The sequence below is a fragment of the Oryzias latipes genome, chromosome 8 (genome assembly GCF_053564925.1).
Source record: "Oryzias latipes strain Hd-rR chromosome 8, Olatipes_Hd-rR_3.1".
Classification (NCBI taxonomy): domain Eukaryota; kingdom Metazoa; phylum Chordata; class Actinopteri; order Beloniformes; family Adrianichthyidae; genus Oryzias; species Oryzias latipes.
Window position 1 is genome coordinate 4,449,843 of NC_136244.1, and position 21,122 is coordinate 4,470,964.

The following is a 21,122-nucleotide window of genomic DNA, read 5'->3' on the forward strand; positions in this document are numbered from 1 at the left end:
CTGAGACATTCAAAGGAAAGTTTTTACAATATTATGGGATGTCCACAGGACCTAGAGCTACATGGCCATTTTGTGTGAAATGTGGCAATTTTCACGTTTTACCACAATATGGAATATGAAACTTTTCCTGCTTCTCACTCACGCTACCAAGGCAAGTCTACAACCACAACCGAAGTTCTGTTGACCTCTCACCTTTAGGAAGAGGCTGCCATCTTGAATATAAAGATCCCCTTCAGTACCATCTACAAATTTAAACTTTATAAATGTATCGCCTCCTAACGCCTTGAGCATTGTTGAAAAACTTCTTGGGGGGAAAAAATGTTGGTTTTTAGATTTTAAACGGCGCAAGTGAGTCAAGCTCACTAAAGTGGCAATTCCCTGTTGCTGCTCGCACATTTTTTAACCGGAATATTGCGAAAATTGAACACGTGAATTCCTGCCTTAAGCTGAATGGAATGATATGACATACGATTTGACTATATTAGGAATGAGGAGGTGATTGACAAACAACCTCCGTTGCCAAGGAAATCTGAACGTTTACTTTTGCTATTTCTTAAGAAAAAATGATATAAACCTGTCTGTCACCCCCAGGCAACCAAAACATATAATGGTTACTATGGAGCTCTAACCAACCAGGGGTGGCAGGGGCAGAAGGGGAAAGTGAAGGGTGTGCAGCAGCCGCTCAGCCATTAGGGCAGGTCAAAGAGGGGCAAGTAGCACCTGCAGGCCATACAACGCCGCTCGCGGCCTTAATCCTTTTTTTTTTAATCTATCATAGCCACATAGGTGTCAGGTTGTGTCTCACTCTACCATAAACAAACCTTCCTGTCAGCACTTGTTTTCTCACCACATCATCCCTCATTCAACTGCAACATACTGTTCAGTACACGAGTCACTTAAAACTGCAGTTTTTTTAAAAGAAAAGTTACTCAAAAGCAAGGTAGACGTTGGGACAATAAAAATGGAAGGTAAAGAATAACTTTTTGACAGTAACAGTAACAAAATATTGTTTAAAAGTGTCTTTCATATCCCTGTTGTTGGGCAGATCACAACAGACCAGCTTTATTTTTGTAAATGTGCATTTCTTTCTACATGTATTAAAGCGTATTAGTTTACATTTATGTCTTAGAGTTATGTACAGATGTGGGTTCTTCCTGCTGCACGGAGTCCTCCCTGCACTCATGAACTTTGAGGGTACGCGTCTCCCAAACCGCACTGTGTCTCTTGGTGGCGCTGCAGTTCAATCCTGCGCTGGAAGCTGTGCTGACAGCGGGAGCAGCTGAACGGCCTGTAGCTGCCGTGCTTTCTGCTGTGGGTGATGAGGTTGGAGCTCTGACTGAAGCCTTTGCCGCACACTTTGCACACGTGCGGCTTCTCACCTGAGCAGGAGAGAAGGCGGGTCAGGATTCGGGTTCTCTGCGGATCGTTTTACTGCGGCATCCTCTCACCTGTGTGGATGAAGGTGTGCTTCTTCATGTCTGACTTCTGGTGGAAGCGTTTGCCGCAGTACTGGCAGGGGTAGGGTCTGGTGTCCGAGTGGATGAGGAGGTGGGTGGACAGGGTGGACGAGCGCTTGAACACCTTACCGCACACCTTGCAGCCGAAGCTACGCTCCTGGACATAAACAGAGCTTTATGTGGAGGATGGTTGTTATGGCAACACGGTTCATATGTCACATTTATATCACTCACCTTAGTTTTTCCACAGCTTGTCAGTGCTCCATAGCCAAAAGGCAAACAAGTCACATCTGCAGTGGAAAGAGATCGGGTCAACGGGACAGAGAGCCTGCTGCACAGATCCTCCTGCAGAGCACCTCCTGAAAGAGACTGAGGAAGGAGAGCAGTCATCATGGGTTGCCAATGGCAACCAATCATTAATTTAAATTTTTTGCATTAACATTTAGAAACAATAATAATATGTCATGTAATATATTATTATATATAATGGATTAGTAATGTTCTAAAAATAATAAAATTACATTTACATTAGAAATTATGAAAAAAAATTCTATACAATAAAATGATTTGTTTACAAGATTACAAATACAAAAATGGATTTTAGGAATTTAGATCTATCTTTAAATTAATTGCCACATTGGCATGTTTAAAAAAGGGGCAGCTCTCACTGCACGTTTTTATGTAAATCTGTCAATCATATGTAGAGGTTTGCTCAAAACCCTGTAAATTTAGGAGCTTCTTTTGCTTTCGTGTCACCTCAATTTTTTAAGGTATAAATGTGTAACCATTTCAATTAACTGCATTTTTAAAAATAATAAGAAATAAAATCAAGCAAGAGAGAAAAAACATTTCTAGCTCATTGTTTTAATATGGACAAAGTAAAAATATGAGAACTTGTCAGTCTGAAAATTGCCTTCCATTTACTACTTTTAGCTTGTTATTCGACAGTTTGCATTTTGTTGAGGTTTTAGAGCTAAAATCAACCGACTTAACCCCCTCTACCAGCAGAGTGTCAAAAAAGAACATGTTTTTTTGTGTTTGCTTTTAAAATCTTTAAATTCAGCTGAAGTTCACAGGAACAAAACCTGAGTCGCATTGAAGTCAAACAAATTTTATTCCAACATTTCAGTCAGGCAACTCTTGCAGTAGAAAATGCTTTATTTTCCGGATTTAAGTCTGGCATAAGGCTCCGTTCAGATACAATAAAGCAAGATCTCCATTGAAAACTTTGGGTATAAAACTAACCGAACGGGTTTGCTGCTGCTGGAAGCCAGGGCGACAAACTCAGCGCTCGCGCGAATGGATGACCGATGGCGCAGAGCACACACCTGGTACTTTAAGTAGGTCACGGAACAGGTGAGTTGGTCTGAACAAGTAAACAGGTGTAAACAGGTAAACACACTGCTGAGCTGCCTGCCTGAAATCCTCCCAAGGTCGTTCCTTTAGATCTGTCCTTATAGCATTAAGTTTAACAGGTTTTCTTTATTTTTTTGCTGTAAATTGAATGGAATTAAATAGAAACTGTAGTTAAACTGACAGAGCAGAAGTGGAAATTTTCCAAAGTGGCCCAAAATTTTTCAATGTGGCCCCAAAACAAGAATAAGAAGAGTGAGTGTCCCCTCTGCTCCTGTCCTCATGTCTAAACTCCCGTATGTGTTTTAAATTGTGAGGGTGGATGAAGACTTGAAAGGTCGGCCTACCTTCTCACAGAGTGGACACTCCCTGACGGGGGCCTTCAGGTCAGTGTGGGACGTGTGGTTGAGCAGCATGAAGACCAGCCTCTCCAGTTCCCGTTCTCTGTCAGATCTGTGTCTGTCTGACCTCCACTGTGCATCCAGCGCTTCTCTTTTTTCTTTTTTCAAACAAAAAGACATTCAAAATGCATTTCTATGCACTCTTCTCATCTAGATCTGTCATACCGGGAGATGAAGGTGGATCAGTTGGGGCCCAATACGCCAAGCAAGGTGCAGTCAGAAGCTCCCTGACCCCCCACAACGGGGGTAAAGTCTGTCCAGCCTCTCCGTGATGCCTGCCCTCCTGGCCCATCACATGCTTCCCAGCATCCTTCTCAGATGGGGACTTCTGTTTGAAGCAGGCCTTAGGAAAGCCCTGCAGATGACTCCTTTTGGTCTTGACGAGAAAAGAGCGCGGCATGGCCCAAAGATGTCCGATGAAGCTGCTCAGAGAAGGTGAAGGGGGGGGGATTGGGGAGTAAATGCAGCTCTGTAAATCTGCAGGAACCTTAAAAGTCAGCGCTTTCATGTGACGTTGGGAGCCTCACACACCTGTTGGTGCCTCTTACAGTTAAGATGCCAAACGCTTGAGGTTTCCTTCAGACACAGAGCCTGCCACCTGCACAGGCTTTCTCAGAGGATTACCCTGCTTCCAAACTGCTGCTTTGAATGCTTCACTTGAAACACAAACCGTTGTGTTTGACCAAAAGGTGTTATTTCACATTTAGATGATCAATGTTACCACAATTTTTCATTTTAAAAACATGTAGATTTTTCATTTTATACCAAAAACATTTAAATTCACAAAATTTGGTCGAAAAAATCTCTCAGAAGATTTTAGAAAATCCACATGAAACGGTTGCAAAAATTATACCAAACTTTAAAAAACTTTGAAATACAATTTGATTTTTACTCCAAGCAGCTCTGAGACAGACGGTCGATCTTACCTCTGATCTGGCAGCTGAAAGTCGACTGAGTCCTCATCGGGGGGCAACATTCTCATCTCTCTCTTCCACACCCATAAACGGAGGGCATGATGCAAAGATTTGACTTGATTTTGAAAGGCTGCCGAGCCTTGATTCACTTGAGAACTGTCCAGCACACTCACAGCATCCAAATACAAGAAATGTCCATTTAAAAAAGAGGTTTTGGATCACTTTTACCTCAGTTGATCTATTAATAAAGTTTACAGAAATCTTCCTACCAACTGCTGTTTGACCGATGTTTGTCAAAGCCCAACAGAGGGAGAATTGTCATGACCCGCCACGCAGCGAACACCTCAGTGTGGGTGGCAGCTGAGTTATGATAGGAAACATGATGCTGTCAGTGTTCTCACGAGAACATTAGAACCTTTAATGTTAAGGTGGGATATCTGTGAGTATTATGGGTTGTGGAAATAACCTTCTTTATATTTGAGTATGTTTCAGCCCCCTCGACGTGTGAGTAATTTTCTTGGTTAGGTCTATTCAGCTTCCCCTCCATCACCCAAATGTTCAGCTGATGTGAGCTCACACTGACTTTAAGCATCAGTGTTTTTTTTTTATTTACTTTCATATTGGTCATCGCGAAAACCTCAATGAATAGATTTAAAATTAACAAATGCTGAATAAAACGTGCAAATTTAAAGATTTCTTCTGGTAATTATTACTTTAATTAGCTGTCTGTCTTTTGTTATTACAGTGATTTTCCCTGAAATGTTTTTTGTCCATCCATTTTCACTGTATCCCTTTCGGTTTCCTTGGGGGCCTTTTCCAGCTACTGTTGGGTGAAGGTGGGGTCCACCCCAAGTCTGTTGCAGGGCAGACAAAAACATTTTAAAGTCACCAATTAACTTGTGATGTTTTGGAAATGCCACAGTCCCAACAAGATTTGACCCAGGGCCTTCTTGCTGTGAGGAGAGGGCGCTGACCACAGCACCACTGTGCAGGGGTTAGTGGTTAAATCAATTTTTTAACTATTTTATTGTTATGCCAAACTTTGTTTTGAAATGTATTTTTTCAACGCTTTTTCACTTTTTAAATTCCCACTTTATTTTAATTTGAAATGTCTGTCATTAATATTACAGCTATCGTTTTTCTTTACTTTTATTTAATTTTTTTGTTTATAAAATAAATTCTTAGTGTTTTCTGGGTAATTTTTTTTTTTTTTAGTGGGTTTTTGGGGTTTTGCTTAGAACAAACTCTTCTAGGTGTGTTTACAGCTTGGCTGAATGAAACTAAGGTGATCTATGCAGTGATTTGGAGATTTCTGAGCTGTTGGCCTCAAAGCAAGGACAGAGAAGTGTTTGGATCGGTCTGGCAACTGTCAGTGAGCTTTCGTTTTTGAAACGCCTTCAAGAAAAACATAGATCTTTTTAACTCACACTTTGATGGCAAAGCGGCTACAAAATATGTTCTCTCTGCGCCTCATGAATCAATGAAAGAGAGCTTGACTATTTTTTTCATCAGAAACAAACTGTATTTCTTTTTTTGTAATTTGAATGCATTCTGGGTTTTTGTCAGAGGACATACAATGATTGGAAACACAGATAAGAATCTGTGCAAATCATCACCTTTATGTGCCGCATCAAGGTGATGCAGAAAGCTGCAGCACAAATGATGCTGCAGCTTCTCAATACTTGCTAATTTGCACTTTTCAAAATGCTTGTTTTTTTCCCCTTCTCTGGTGACAGGCGGCAGTTCCTTTTTCTCAACACTGATTTTGTGAAGGGGAGTAATAAACACTGTAAATGTTAAGGATTTTCGACATGAACCGCTGCTGAGCTTGAATTTCAGTGTTAAACTTTTAAACTTGCTGATTACATTTCGGGACTATTTTCTCTATTTGTGGTGTAACCCTTGTGCTAACCTAGGCACTTTAACATTGGGAGTTGGGTCATCTAGACCCACTAGACAGTGCACTGAACGCTCAAGGGTTAAACATTCAATATGGAGTTCCTCCTGTAGTCCGTTTCTCTGCTGCTTTCACCTAAATGCATAAAGTAGAGGTAGTAAAAACACTAAAAGATGAGGTTTAAAGAAATATGTTTGCACTAAGATGCAATGTGGGCAGTTTTTCATATTAACCACTGAGCTTCATGCTTTGTTTATTTTTCATTTTTCTGGATTTCTAATCCCTGAATCTACATTTAGTGGGACTTTCATCCAACAGTCAGTTTTTATGTGATTGGGTACATCTGAGTACTATATGATTGAAAGAGATTGGCTGTTGGATGGATACATCAGACAACAGGTCCCTAAATGTGTTAGTGACAGAGAGGAAAAAATATGTAAACTCAAGGATTTGAGTGGGTTAGATGGAACAATGGGGTCAGATCAAACTAACCATTTTCTAAACCCGCTCAATCTCATTTAGGGTCAGAGGGTTGCTGGAGCCTATCCCAGCCCCTGTTGAGAGAAGGCAGGAAACAACCTGGATGAGTCACCATTCAAATGCACGGCCGCACAACCACACAGACTCATATTTAGACCTACAGGAACAAGATTGAGTGATCAACAATGCATGTCAGTGGACTGTGGAAGAAAGCCTGAGTGCAAACCTACACACACACAGAGAGGACTCCTCAGGAAGGACCCAGCTGAGATTCAAACCAGGGCCTCCTCACTGTGAGATGAGGGTGCTAACCACTCCACCACCGTGTAGCCCAAGGTCAGATGACTGCTGAAGTTGCAAGTCTTATCTGGGAAGACCCACTTGTTGTTTTTAACCAACACGTTCACACCCCTTCTGCGTCACATATTGATGCTTTGCGTGAGCCCAATTTGTTGTTTTTTTAACCCTTGTGTTATCCTAGGCACTTTAACGTTGGGAGTTGGGTCATCTAGACCCACTAGACAGTGCTCTGAACCTTTTTTCTTCAATGATTTGTTATCTTCACTGGTGTCCATGGATTACATGAAATCTTTCCACCTTTATCCACCTTTGTCATGGGAGGGAGAACACGTCAATGGAATGGAATGGAATCCAAATGCAGCAGGTTTATTAGCTCAGCCAAAAGTCCACAAAGCTAAATTAGGGTCAGGCAGGCAGGCAGAAGTCAATAACAGGCATAAGATCGTCAGAGGAGATACAGGGTTCAGAATCCAGGTGAGAGTCGGGGCAGGCGGCAGGCAAACTGGGTCAGGAGACAGAAGTTTAGGTCCAAATATAACACTCTCTGTCATGATTGGCTGAGCAAATTGGAATTGTCAATTTAAATCTACTAAATCTTAATCCAAATAATCTGTGCAGAGTTTTGCACCAACAAGTCCAAAGCATAGAAGCTCTTACATTTCTTACTCAAATACCTCCAGGAAGTGTTTATGTGAATGATAGTTTTGATGGTAAAAAGGAAACATGTAACTCAGGATTGCTAGGTAAACATGCACCCCAAAAATCTAGCAACTATAAAATTCCCTAAAAGAGAATGACACTCCACATTGCAAAGCAGATTAATATTGCAAATAAATCGAAATGCACACAATTTTTCCAATTTGCCATACATTTTGTGTTTCTTCAGTTGGTTTTCTGGGCTCCATTTGGTGGTGACTCCCTGCAGAGTTCATTCTAGTGTGTGCCCTGTACCAGCTTATGAGCTCATGACTGAAAGTGGGAGCAGTAGAGGCGACAACTAACCCTTTTAAGTCCACTCAGAGACAAAGTTTCAGCTGTTTCAAGACTCCTAAACTCTAGATAACCTCTCTTTCAATCTCACACTGAAACTGGCATCCATTACAAAAAGACAACAACGGTGTCATTAGTGTGAACTGTTGTTTCTGCTGTGTGCAAAGAAAACACTCAAACCACAAAAAAGGACCGTCGTCTCAAAGGGATTTTCCACTCAAATGTTTTCTGATCATATTCAGGGGATGAAGCTTCAATCTGTGTGCGAGTAGAATAAAGTTCTTGGCTGCATCAAGGGGGCTATTTTTACAAGAGCTTCTTGCTTTGTTCATTGTCTAAGCAGGGGGGAAGTGGAGCTGAGCTCCCCTCGTTGTGCACGAAGACAGGCATGTCGGAGCTTTGTGGTCGGTGTGGTGGGGGGCTCAAAACCCTCTCCCAGGGGCTGTTGGGGAGAGCGGGCGTGAAGACGGCAGGGAACTGAGACGGGCTCGTGGCTTTGGTGGGCCTTTCTAGGAACCCGAAACCTGAACGAAGAGTGTGGAAAGAGAGATGTTAGAGTGCAGTTTGAAGTTCAGTTTCCTTTTGTTTTAGACATTTAAAATCGCTCTGTTGAATGTCAGAACCAGACTGTGGGACACGTACAGCACGTGTAAGAAAGGTAGCAGCCTTTCTGTGATCAGTGCATGAATAAACAATACAGAAACAGGTGTTGATCTTCCATGCCTTGAATGTTTTGTAAAGATTAAAAGACAGGATGGCAAAATCAGGGAAAAACTGTTTCTAATCGCAAAATATGAACAAGGTGATGATGCAGCCATTGATACACGCAACCAGAGTAACCAGATTTCTCTCAAAGAAACTTTGAAGGAAATTCCCTTTAAGCAACGGTTCACATGACATCTGAAAAAGCTGTGGTGCAGAGGTAAAACGGTCAACCTCTGATCCAAAGTTCCCTGGTTTGGTTCTCGCCCTGCCTGCCTATGTGCCCTTGGGCAAGACACTGAACCCCACATTGCTCTAAATGCCGTTTACCATTTTAATTAGGGAAAAATCAAACATTCCAACCTGGTTCCTGAAGTGCACACAAATGTTCCCTCTGTTGCTAAAACAGCCACTTTTTCATGAACATAGCAAATCTCAGCAGATGTTCTAAATGTCCTTGCTTAGTTTCAAAGGGCTAAGTTTTGTGAACATCTATTCATTTCTATAATCACTTTGTTGCGAACAAGATGATGGGGGTTGCTGGAACCTATCCCACCTTTGCCCATGCGTGCATGGGGACAGCATACAAACTCCACCATGTAAACCATGTAAATGGTAATTGGAGTTTAGTTATATAGTGGTTTTCTACCCAAAGTGACCCAAATTGCTTTACAGTCACAGGCCCATTCACCCATTCACACACAAGGCTCCAATGGCGAGCACTGGCGCCAACTTTTAACCAACAGCAGCAATGTGGGGTTCAGCCTCTTGCCCAATGACACTTCAACGCATGGGCAGCCAGGGCAGAATCTGAACCTGCGATCTTCCATACAGAGGTGGGCCGCTCTACCTCTGCACGACAGCCGCCCCCATGTAGGGCCTTTTCTTTGTGAGGTGTGCAGCACCTATTGTGGAACAAGGTTTGAAAAATTAGTGTGAAAAGTTTTCTCCTGAAATTGTCACTGGTGTAGGGTGTGGGCGTGATGCACTTTCCAATAAACTGCAAGAAATGCGAGAAAACCTTGAGAAGATCCAACTGCAAGCAAATCTGAGTTTACGGGTAAGGAACTTATGTCAACAATAATCCAACCAAGTGACAGTTCACATTACACATTCATGACCAATTTCGTGTGATCTCCAGACAAAGTTCAGAGTTCAGAACTGTAAGTAAAGATTAAAGTAATTTACTTTTTTAAATCGCTATTGGTTGTTAATCTTTTCTTGTATTAACAGACCACAATGTTCTATTTGGAAGAATGCTAAAATAGTCACAAACTGTAGTGAAACCAGATATAACATGTTTATTTTTAATTGCTGCATTAATGTGCACTAATAAGAGTGTATGAAAATCAGATTTCATTGGGAATGTGTATAACATTGGGGTAAAATAAAGGACTGCTGGTGAAAATTGATTTTGTTTGACTTTCTACACACGAACAAAATTGTATACGTTTTATTAATGACCAAAAAAAAACTTCCATGGGGAAAAGTTGTTGAATTTTAAGCATGGTATTATATTTTTGATTTAAAATTTAATATCCAATGTTCAATTTATGGTATTTAGTGTTTCTTTTAGGCGTTCAAAAATTGATTGTTTTGTGTACAAAGCTCAAACATGTTGAACAAAAAAAAGGTGGAAAACCAGAAACGCTTTGCCTGGTTCAGTTTCTTTGCACAGGCAAATTTGACTGTATCTTCTGCAAACCCCAAATATTTAGTGTTGATCACAGCAGGAACAGCAACACATTATCAGGCAGCTTCAGCGTCAGACCGCAGTCTCTGCTCGATGGAGTTTATCTGTGCGGCTGGTGGCCCGCCATGGTTTCAGCTATAAAACTTAAAGAAAAAAGTGTGATGCCACTTTCCCACGATCAGCAACTTCTTCTAAGTCCCCAGTTTATCCCCACCCACTTAATACACTCTCGTTTACCGTGAACCTTTAAACTTCTTTTTGATTTGGTAAGCAAAGAGTAAAGGTTAACCTCAGTGCAGGACCTTCGTTTTCCTGGTATTTTAAACAACAATACTGAAAAGTTTTGCAAAAACCAGCTGTTCGCACAGAGAACTGAGTCGTCACAAGTTTAAATCTAAAGCTGTTTTAGCTGTGGAAACTGCAAAGTCTACCAGCAAACAATATCAAAATATATTACGCAGTCGTGAGCAAAGGTGAAGCCACAACACTCGAAAATGCCTTTGCCACCCACTGAACAGGAAACAGGTACTTTGCTGAGGTAATTTTCTTTCTGTTACATCTTCATCACATCTGCCCACGCTTTTCAATCAAATGCTGTCAGATTGAAAACATTGCAGATTCAGTTCAAAATGTAAAAATTAAACCAACGTGACTTAATAAAGTGTACAGATCTACATAAGAAACCACGAAAAAAAAGAGGGTCAACTACTGAGTAATGACGTGGCAACTCTTAAATTCTCCCCACAAGTGGGCCTTTTCTCTGCCGCACATCCAGTCAACTGAGATTTGTATTGCTCTGACAGTGCAGGGTTACAAAAAGGTGATGGGGGTGTGAGAACAATAGAAAGACATGGTACCCAAGGAAGCTGCTGCCTACTTTTATGTAAACACAAGATACGACCAAAGTGTTAACTTTATTTTGATACGGAAACTCAGACACGAAACATTCTTAGAAATGGGGGAAGTGTAACAGATAAGACAAAAAGGGGACTTGGATGTGAAAACATGCAAAAATGTGGGGGTGTTTTTCATCCCCACTTTTGCCCTGTTTCACACCTCATTTTCTATGGGTTTAGGAGTCATTTCCAAAAATGACATTTCATACAATGTCCTGACATCTACCACTGATGAATGTCAAATAGTGATGGGTCCAATTTTGTAACAGAAATAAAAACACAATGTGGTTCAACCTATGATGCCTTCTAGTGTCTTGAAAAGACTCAAAATTGAAAGACAGGATGGCACAAAACTGAAAAACTGATTTTTAGTATAAACAAGAATCCATTGATACACGTCAGAGTAACCAGATTCTCTCAAAGATATTCGATTATCTTGCAGGAAATTCCCCTTAAGCAACAGTTCACATGACATCTGAACAACCTGTGGTGCAGAGGTAAAACGGTCAACCTTGATCAAAGGTTTTGTTCTCGCCCTGCCCGCCAATGTGTCAGTGTCTTTGGGCAAGACACCGAACCCCACAATAATCTAAATGCAAATAAAAACTCCACTCAGGGTAAAAACCATGTAAATGGTAATTGGAGTTTACTTATATAGTGGTTTTCTAACCAAAGTAACCCAACGTGCTTTACACTTCACAGTCCCATTCACGCATTAACACACATGGCCCCAATGGCGAGCACTGGCGCCAACTTTTAACCACCAGGAGCAACGTGGGGTTTAACTTTTTGCCCAAGGGCACTTCAACGCATGGGCAGGCAGGGCAGAAACTGAACCTGCGATCTTCTGTTCAGATGTGTGTGGGTGACATGCTGCCAAGGCCGAGGTCGACTCTAGGTTGACGTCATGAAATGGGCAGCACCCAGAGGGAGTGAAAGGCGAAGCCTCATAGATCGCCTTTTCTTACTTCCGGGTAGTAAAATGATCTGGGAAAAGACCTAATATTACATACAAAAATTCATTCTCTAGTTTGCCAAAGCTAATATTATATTATTTATCTGGGTATAGTTTACTCTGGAAAGCAAATCACGATATGGAAAAAAATAGACAAACTCAAACTATAAATAAAAATATTTGGACAGAGACACATTCTCTCTCATTTTGTTTCTGTACATTACCACAGGGAATTTTAAATAAAGCAACTCAGATGCCGTTGAAGTGCAGACTTTCAGCTTTTATTCCATGGGTTGAACAAAAAGATTGCATAAAAATGTGAAAAACTAAAGCAGTTTTTAAACACAATCCCTTCATTTCATGTGCTCGTAAGTAATTGGACAATTGACTTCCATGCTACTGCATGGGCAAGTGTGGGCAATTCCTTTGTTATGTCATTATGAGTGAAGCAGATAAAAGGCCTGCTGGGGCCTCATTTATAAACGTTGCGTACGCACAAAAGAAGGCGTACGCCACTCTCTACGCAATAATTGATATTAATAAAAAGCAAACTTGACGGGAAAATGTGCGGTCCTTCACGCAAGCTCTGACCCAGGCGTACGCACAAAACGGGTGAAATGAGAAATGGCGACACCGTCGGCAGATGGAAGAAACACGTGAAAGTGAAAGTGAAAATGACAATCCTGCCTCTCATAAATAACATGAAGACTTCACCAAGCAAGTCTTACAATTAACAGCCTACACCAACACCCGTTTGATCGATCAGCAGTGAAACAAACAAAAAAATCAAACGAAAATTACAACAGAAATTCAAATGAACACATATTTGCAGAAAGAAAAGTGAAATATGTTCTGCAATATTGGCATGTTGTGCAATTCATCTTCATAAATAATATAGTTAACAAAACGAAATAATGTACAAAACTGATATTCTCGTCAGTGTGTCCGTCTGGCGTAGCAGATATAGGTGTTATTAGACAGACAGACAGACGTATTAATTGTCCACTGGGGAAAGTTGTTTTCATAGTAGAACATTTCTTCATAAGCTACAGAATTATGGTATTCATGCATATGCCTTTAGTTTGTTTTATTTTTGATTATGGTATTCATGCATATGCCTTTAGTTTGTTTTATTTTTGATAAAACGATGTATGGCGTATGTCTCAACCATTCAGAAAGCAACAAGAAATTACATTTGCGCTGATCAATATCCCTTTTCCACGTCGATTATTACCGACATCTGTAGCTTGTCAGAAGTAATTAAATGGAGGGAAATAAAATGCCCCATCACAATGCGTAATGACGCACAATGGCTGATCTTGTGCACTTAGAAGATGTGGCAAATGGAAGAAATCGGAGTGAACACATCTTTAGACAGCTAGAAGACTTGCTGGCAAACGAGGACGAGTGGCTTATGAGCCGGTTCCGACTTCCTTGAGCCGTCCTGTTGGACCTCTGCGGGGCTTTTTCTTTCGGCCACGGTCTGAGGTTGTGAGGCTACAGCATTTACGGCGTCTGCCACCGTTTGCCACTCAAGTGCCTTTTTGGCATTAGTAATGCCCACACTGTGCCCTCCAAACAACATTTTTCTCCTCTTTTCCACCTCGCCAATGATAACTTCTACTTCACATTGAGTGATGTTACGTTTTTTTGATTTCCTCTCTGTTTTTGCCATGATTTCGCAATCAATGAATATTAACCTGTGGGCGTTTCACGGACTATTTATGTGCGTGTCATGAAGCCGCAAAAGCTGCGCTACATTTAGAATTGATCGTGATTTATTAAGGGAAACATCCGTAGGATGTGCGTGCGCACGGTTTTATAAATCTGAATATTTCTGTGCGTACGCACGTCCTATGTTTCATCCGTACGCCACTTCTGACGCTAATCCTACGCAAAGTTTTATAAATGAGGCCCCTGGAGTTGATTAGAGGACTCGTGCTTGCAATTTGAAGATTTTGCTGTGAACAGACAACATGCGGTCAAAGGAGCTCTCCATGCAGGTGAAAGGAGCTACCATTAAGCTGGAAAAAAACAGAAAAAAAACATGCGAGAAATTGTCACAGTATCAGGAGTGGCAAGATCAACAGTGTGGTACATCCTGAGAAAGAAAGAAAGCACTGATGAACTCAGCAACGAAAAAAGACCTGGACATCCACGGAGGACAACAGTGGTGGATGATCGCAGAATAATTTCCATGGTGAAGAGGAACCCGTTCACAACAGCCAACCAAGATTTCCGGTTCCGGGTTCTAATGTAGCATAATTTTGCACATGTTTTTAACTTTTGATACTTGATGAAATTTTGCTATGAAAATTCCTGAAACAGTGTTGTGTTTACTTTACTGATATAGTATTATGTTTTAATCATATGAATGACTTTTATAAGTAGCATAATCTGCATATATTTCAGATGACTGATCTGCATTTGCCATGTTGATTTCTAAAATAGTAATTTTTACGTAATAATTAAGTAATTCATCTTTGGCATGTGCCTTATCGATACCTTATGATTCTTAATTCTGTCTGATAAAAGCTAGGAACCGGATATTGATAAATCATGTAATAAAATGGTTATAGTATAACGGGTCGGGATTATATAAATTCGCTTCCTTCCACTCCCTTTCAAGCAATATTTATTAATATGTCTTATTACCAAGTATGAATGAGGAGTGAATGAATAATGGACACAATGTAAGCGCTTTGAGTGTCTTGAAAAGCGCAGATAAATCCAATCCATTATTATTATTATTATTATCCTAAGTGTGTATTATTTCTACTTAATTGCTTGAAATAAACCATTTCAAATCAAATCAAATCAAATCAAAGTGAACAACACTCTCCAGGAGGTAGGCGTATCAATATCAAAGTCTACGATAAAAAGAAGACTTCATGAAAGTAGATCCAGAGGGTACACTGCAAGATGCAAGTCGCTCATAAGCCTCAAGAATAGGAAGGCTAGATTAGACTTTGCTAAAAAGCCTCTAAAAAAACCAGCACAGTTCTGGAAAAACATTATTTGGACAGATGAAACCAAAATCAACCTCTACCAGAATGATGGCAAGAGAAAAGTATGGAGAAGCCGTGGAGAAGCTCCTGATCCAAAGCACACTACATCATCAGTAAAACACGGTGGAGGCAGTGTGATGGTCTGGGCGTGCATGGCTGCTAGTGGCACTGGGACACTAGTGTTTATTGATGACGTGACACAGGACAGAAGCAGCCCAATGAATTCTGAATGCAGCCAAACTGATTGGGCGGCGTTTCATAATACAGATGGACAACGACCCAAAACATACAGCCAAAGCAACTCAGGAGTTTATTAAAGCAAAGAAGTGGAATATTCTTGAATGGCAACATCAGTCACCTGATCTTAACCCAATTGAGCAGCATTTCACTTGAAGACTAAACCTCAGACAGAAAGGCCCACAAACAAACAGCAGCTGAAAGCCGCTGCAGTAAAGGCCTGGCAGAGCATTCAGAAGGAGAAAACCCAGCATCTGGTGATGTCCATGAGTTCAAGACTTCAGGCTGTCATTGCCAACAAAGGCTTTTCAACCAAATACTAGTAATGACCATTTTGTTTCAGTTATTTCATTTGTCCAATTACTTACGAGCCCATGAAATAAAGGGATTGTGTTTAAAAACTGCTTTAGTTTTTCACATTTTTATGCAATCTTTTTGTTCAACCCATGGAATAAAAGCTGAAAGTCTGCACTTCAACGGCATCTGAGTTGTTTTATTTAAAAGTCACTTTGGTAATGTACAGAAACTAAATTAGAAAGAATGTGTCTCTGTCCAAATATTAATGGTCCTGACTGTACCTAAACTAGAAAAAACATCACTGGAAAGAATGCTTTCTAAAAATAGTCGAGATAAAGGCGCCATATCTGAAATTTAAGACATTATGACCTTTCTGTTGTAAGTGTGCTGAGGCTAAAAGGACTCTTTTCCACTGCATGTGGCTATGCCCTGAGATTAAACCTTTTTGGGGGGAGGTTAGAAAAGCAGTGGAGATGATAGAATTTTTTAGATTCGACAAACAGATCATTGCGGTAGTCCAGTCTAGTTTTATAACCGGAGGCTATTCAGCAAAGTCGAGCCTTTTTAAGATTATAATTCTGTTGTTTGGTGCAACTTGACAGACATTTGAATGTTTTAGGACAAATGCACCTCTATCCAAGACACTTGTGACTTTGGGTGGATATGTGAATAATTGTCTATAAGATAAGATTAAACTGTTAAATTTTGATTTGTTTTCGGAGTCAGATGTTGAATAATTGTTGTTAAAAAAAGTTTTGTCATAAAAAATGGCCATATTGGACAAAAACATTGAAACCGCTGAAGACGATTTGTGAGGTAATTTTTTTTACAAACACCAACTTGTGAATCTTCAGACACAAAGTGACTCCACCCAAAACATCTCAGTGCATGGGCACGAATGTGTGATTTTTGTCAGTGTGAACATATCGCTTCTAAAGAGGTGTGAAGCCACAGCCTTTTTTTAAAAGCAATTTTTTATCAGAGGGTGTTGGTTCAAGATCGCCCACTGTTATGCTCACAGTTCCGCAGTCTAAATTTATTTTCTAAGCCTGCAAACCCTCAAAAACTCTCTCACAGTGTTTAGAGCGTTTAATTTAGTCAATAGGAAAAGAAAAATGTCTTCTGAAAATTATTAAAAAAACAATACTTTTACAAACCCATCTATTATATAGCATTCTTAACCATGTCACAGTGTAATTTTGCATGCGTGTCTATAAAATGGGTAATTAATCAGAATCTGTCTGAAATCAAAACAGAAAGGCATAAGGTGTAGCCTTAAGATCGAGAAAACAAAATATGAGCATAGCCACAATTTTTATAGATTAAATCCAAATTAGTATGTTTACTTTTACTCATCTTAAGTTTTCTTTCATAAAAAAAAAGACATCCAAAAGTTACAAAAGCATTAGCAAGTCTTGGTAAAAACACTAATTACAGCCATACATTTTGTTGTTCACTTTTTAACAGGGCTTGCCACGGCAAAGCGACTTTAATTAGCTGTGTTTCTATTAACTATAAAATCGCACAAATTTGATTTTCTAAACTAAATCTGTCAAATGGAAACAACAATTTCGAAAAAAAACTCATTTATCGAAAAACAGTTTTTGCGCTTGAAGGAGGTGGTTTTTGGGAAATTTACATTTTGCAAAACCGTACTAAAAACATGTTTTTTTTAATTAAATGAGTGCCGTGACCAAAAACTGGATGGAAAAGCACTTCTTGGCCTGGTGCTCATTAGCAGCACCAGGATGGGAGTGCCCACACCTGGAGGCCCAATTAACTCATCCTGCCACACCTGGTTTCCTGCGTGCCAGCCAACTCAGCCCTCAAGCTGCTTCAATTACAGTAATACGTTAACTAATTCCTTCATCCAGAGTGTTCTGTTATTTAGGGACAGGTTTATTTTTTTCGACAAATTCAAAGTAAGACTATTTTGTTTGGTCAGGCATGGATTAGGTATTAGCATGCTAACGCCTAAATTAGCATGGAGTGTGTTTTTGCTTGGAGGAATTAAGAAAGCCTGTTACAAGATTTTAATGAACTGTTTAGATTGGATTATTTACAAAGCTACTGTTACCTTTTAGGATTTAGTGAGTTAAGACACCCATATAGGTCTACGGGGGCCCTAAAGTGCAATTCACTTAACGAGTCACTCAACACAAAAACATATTAAAGATAACATCGACAATTGAAAAAGCTTAACAAATGGTATAAGACAACATTACATTTTAGAAACTAAAACACAATTAAACTACAAAATAAAAATGAAAATTTTCAAACAATAAACGAAATTTCAAGATTTGATTTCGCTGATTGGATGATGATATCTAGTATCATTTCGTGCCAAATAACTTTTGGTATAAATGATGTACAAACGTCCTCATCTAATCAGCAATCTCCTACAGTACCAACCTCTTCTAATCTCCGTAAAAAAGAAAAAACATTTTGCAGATAAACAACTTTCTGAATAATATTTCATATGCAGATTAACTCCTACAGTTAGATATAATCCACTTCCACTGCACCACCCAGACTTCTGTAACCCTTGTGCTATCCAAGGCACTTTAACATTGGGAGTTGGGTCATCTAGACCAGTGTTTTTAAACCCTTTTTGAGCCACGGCACACTTTAACCATGACAAAAATCCCGCGGCACACCAGCATCCAAAAATTAAAAAAAAAAAGGAGAAACTCATTGTCTGTATTGATCTACAGCCCCTCTGCAAACTCACATGCATTTTTGTGATAATTGTGGCAGAAAAAGCTGGAAGTTGCAGCAGTTGTTTCTAAAAGAAGTAATAAGTTAGAAGATTTAAAACCTGTTTGATTTGTGTTCGTTGTTGTTTCAAGACGTTAAGAGGAGAGACTCATTGTGCGAGACGCTGTCACTTTAACCCAATGCATCATGGGAGATGTAGTGCAAAAATCAGCAGAACGCAGAAAGACAAGCGTCTCTGAGCTTCTTTTTTTTGTTCACTTTTTGTTAGAAAACTGAGCGACTTTAACAGAATCAGAACAAGGAAGTGAAGACTTTAACCACTTCTGATTGGTCAGACTGATGACGTGATTAAGACTCCAAGAATGATTGGCGGAGACAGTTAAAGGGGCGGGACTTTTCAGAAAACGGGTGCAGTTGCAGCTAAATCGCGGTACCGTCATTCTTATCAAACTGTCTTAAATAGAATCAAATAAAAGTATTTTACGATCCTTCATATTCACAACTTCTCAGTGTTTTATCAGGGCCTGTTTGGATGAACAAAGAGTTGATATCCTGGAGATGGGAAATGTTGTTAGATCAGTTAATGAGGGCAATTTTCCACGGCACACTTGACCATCTCCCACGGTACACTATGCCGCGGCACACTGGTTGAAAAATACTGATCTAGACGCACTAGACAGTGCGTTGAACCTTTTTTCTTCAATGTGTTGTGATCTTCACTGGTGTCCATGGATCACATGAAATCTTTACACCTTTATCCACCTTTGTCATGGTACGGAGAACACGTCAATGTAAGGCTGGGGTCATCTAAGATAGCACAAGGGTTAAAATGACCCTCAAAGCATCAGTAGTCAACCTACAGCCACTGTAAATCCAAACCAAACAAGGTTATGGTCTAGTAGATGTACATGGTTGGGCAAACTACAGCCCGGGGGTCATATGCGGCCCGTGAAACTATTTGATCTAGCCCTCAAAACTGGAATAAATCATATTGATAATGTTGTCTCATAGATGGTGTTTTACAAATACGTAAAAGGAGAACGAATGCCAAAGTTCTGAAACAAAAACTCCAAAATGTTTTGTTTTAAAGTAAATACATTTGTTTTATATCAAAATTAAAGCATGTTTTCTTCCAGAGTCCATGTTTTTTCTTTCTCTTATGAGGTGAATTGCTAAAAACACAAACTCTGTCAAATTTTAGAACCCTTCGAGGTCCACGAATCAAAACGTTTGCTCACCCCTGCTCTAGTATTAACACACCTTTTATTAGCATTATTTTATTATTTGGTTGGAAAAACATTTCTAAAGTTTTTAAGAATCTGAAAGCAGATTTTAATCCAGGTTAGATCAGTGCAACACTGCAGTGTGGTTAGATATTAAACTAATGACTGCCACATTTATCACACCCAGTTTCACATGTAACTTTTTACCCCATCTGCAATGGTTGGGTAGACACTTTCACTGTGAATGGAGATGTTAAAGGATTAGAAAGAACGGTTGTAACCCCTCATGGTTTCACAGTTACTCTGGGGGTAAAAGTAAATGCCTTTCTCACACGTATTGCTGAAGCTTCCCCATATTTTCTCCTGTGCACTGTGCAATGCACCCTCCTCACTAACTTTCACACTCCTGTGCACACCACATGCATGCTGAAGGCACACATGCGCAGCAGCTGTGTTGAGGAGATCTCATTGTGGTCTACTGTCAGTTTGCATCTTTGCTTCGGGTCCTCGCTGGCACAATGAAAAAAAGAATGCATCATAGTATATGCCTTCAGTGTAAAGCCACACTTACACTTCAAATGCTTCCAAACAAACTCGGCATCAGTGCACAAAACTTTCACTGAAAGAGTGAAAAGAAACACACACAGTTCTAAGGTGTTGCAGTGAAAACCCAACTGGAGATGCAGGATTGATTTCAGAACAAAACAACTCTATGACCTTCAGTTTACTGTTGTGCAGCGTCCTCTGCAGGATATTTAGGGTTTTTCATTAACACATCCATAAATAAGAGCTCTTTGGGGAGCTACTTACATTTTGATCCTTCAAACACACTTCCTAAGCGATTAAAACTTCAAAAAGTGTCAGAAAAGCAGAATTTAAGATTTCATAAATAATTTTACTTGTAAATAGAAATAAAATAAGTTTTGTATTTTTTTTATATATTTCTTATTCCTTGAACAAATCAAATGAAAAAAGTGTAACCTCAATGGCTGATTATTTGCAATAATACTGGGTTATGGTTGCCGTTCTTGTCTTTAGTGTTCCATCTTTTAGATGAAATGAGGCTCAGCAGCTTCATATTTTAGCTACTCTCATTACTAAAATTAGCATTCTTTTTCTGCATAATGCCAGCCTTTCCACGTGTAAAAACAATAACAAAGCAATTCAAGCTTTGAGGGTTTTCTTAGCAGTGATTCTGTATAAAAGGGTGGAAGGAACTCTGGGGCAGTCAGTAATTCTCATCAGAATAACGTGGCGTTGCTGTGTTTCCAGTTGTTTCTCTTGGAGTGTTTTCTTTGGTTTTAAACCAAGCCCTGTGGTTTTTGCCAAACACCTTCTTCTGTCCTCCGGAAGTCTCATGGTTTGTTTAAATATTGTAAATGTCATCATTTGTTTTTGTCGGTATTGTTAGCAAACGTTCAGATTTTCTTTTCCTCCAATGGCTTTTTCTGAACCTTTTCTCTATAAAAACGTCCATTTTAATGTTTTTCTCTGTCATTCAGTTCTGAAAGAGTTAAAGGGTAAACCTCCAGTGGGTTTTCAGAGTGTTGAATTAGATCTGTAAGCCACATATTCACTGCTGCCATGGCAACACTTGAAAA

General features: G+C 39.8%; 1 protein-coding gene across 2 annotated transcripts; it reads right to left on the reverse strand.

Annotated features, from left to right (window-relative positions):
• Positions 1 to 1,017: 1,017 nt before the first annotated feature.
• Positions 1,018 to 4,470, reverse strand: LOC101159442 (uncharacterized). 2 transcript variants are annotated; one of them, XM_078951225.1, is made up of 6 exons: positions 3,743 to 4,470; positions 3,377 to 3,633; positions 3,158 to 3,309; positions 1,692 to 1,826; positions 1,449 to 1,614; positions 1,018 to 1,379 (listed from the first exon to the last, which is right to left on the reverse strand). In XM_078951225.1, exons 2-6 carry the CDS (start codon positions 3,609 to 3,611, stop codon positions 1,180 to 1,182), a joined length of 888 nt encoding a protein of 295 aa, XP_078807351.1. In that variant the 5' UTR covers positions 3,612 to 3,633; positions 3,743 to 4,470; the 3' UTR covers positions 1,018 to 1,179. The 2 variants fall into 2 exon arrangements, with proteins under 2 accessions (XP_078807351.1, XP_023813809.1); XM_023958041.2 differs by having other exon boundaries at positions 3,377 to 4,470.
• Between the last annotated feature and the right edge of the window lie 16,652 nt (positions 4,471 to 21,122).

Excerpts from the sequence above, each read along its gene's own strand:
- LOC101159442 (XM_023958041.2), bottom strand. The coding sequence starts at position 3,719 with ATGAAAGCGCTGACTTTTAAGGTTCCTGCAGATTTACAGAGCTGCATT. Across the intron at positions 3,310-3,376 it reads TGATCCACCTTCATCTCCCG|AAAAAAGAGAAGCGCTGGAT; the intron begins GTATGACAGATC and ends GTTTGAAAAAAG. Across the intron at positions 1,615-1,691 it reads CAAGCTGTGGAAAAACTAAG|GAGCGTAGCTTCGGCTGCAA; the intron begins GTGAGTGATATA and ends GTTTATGTCCAG.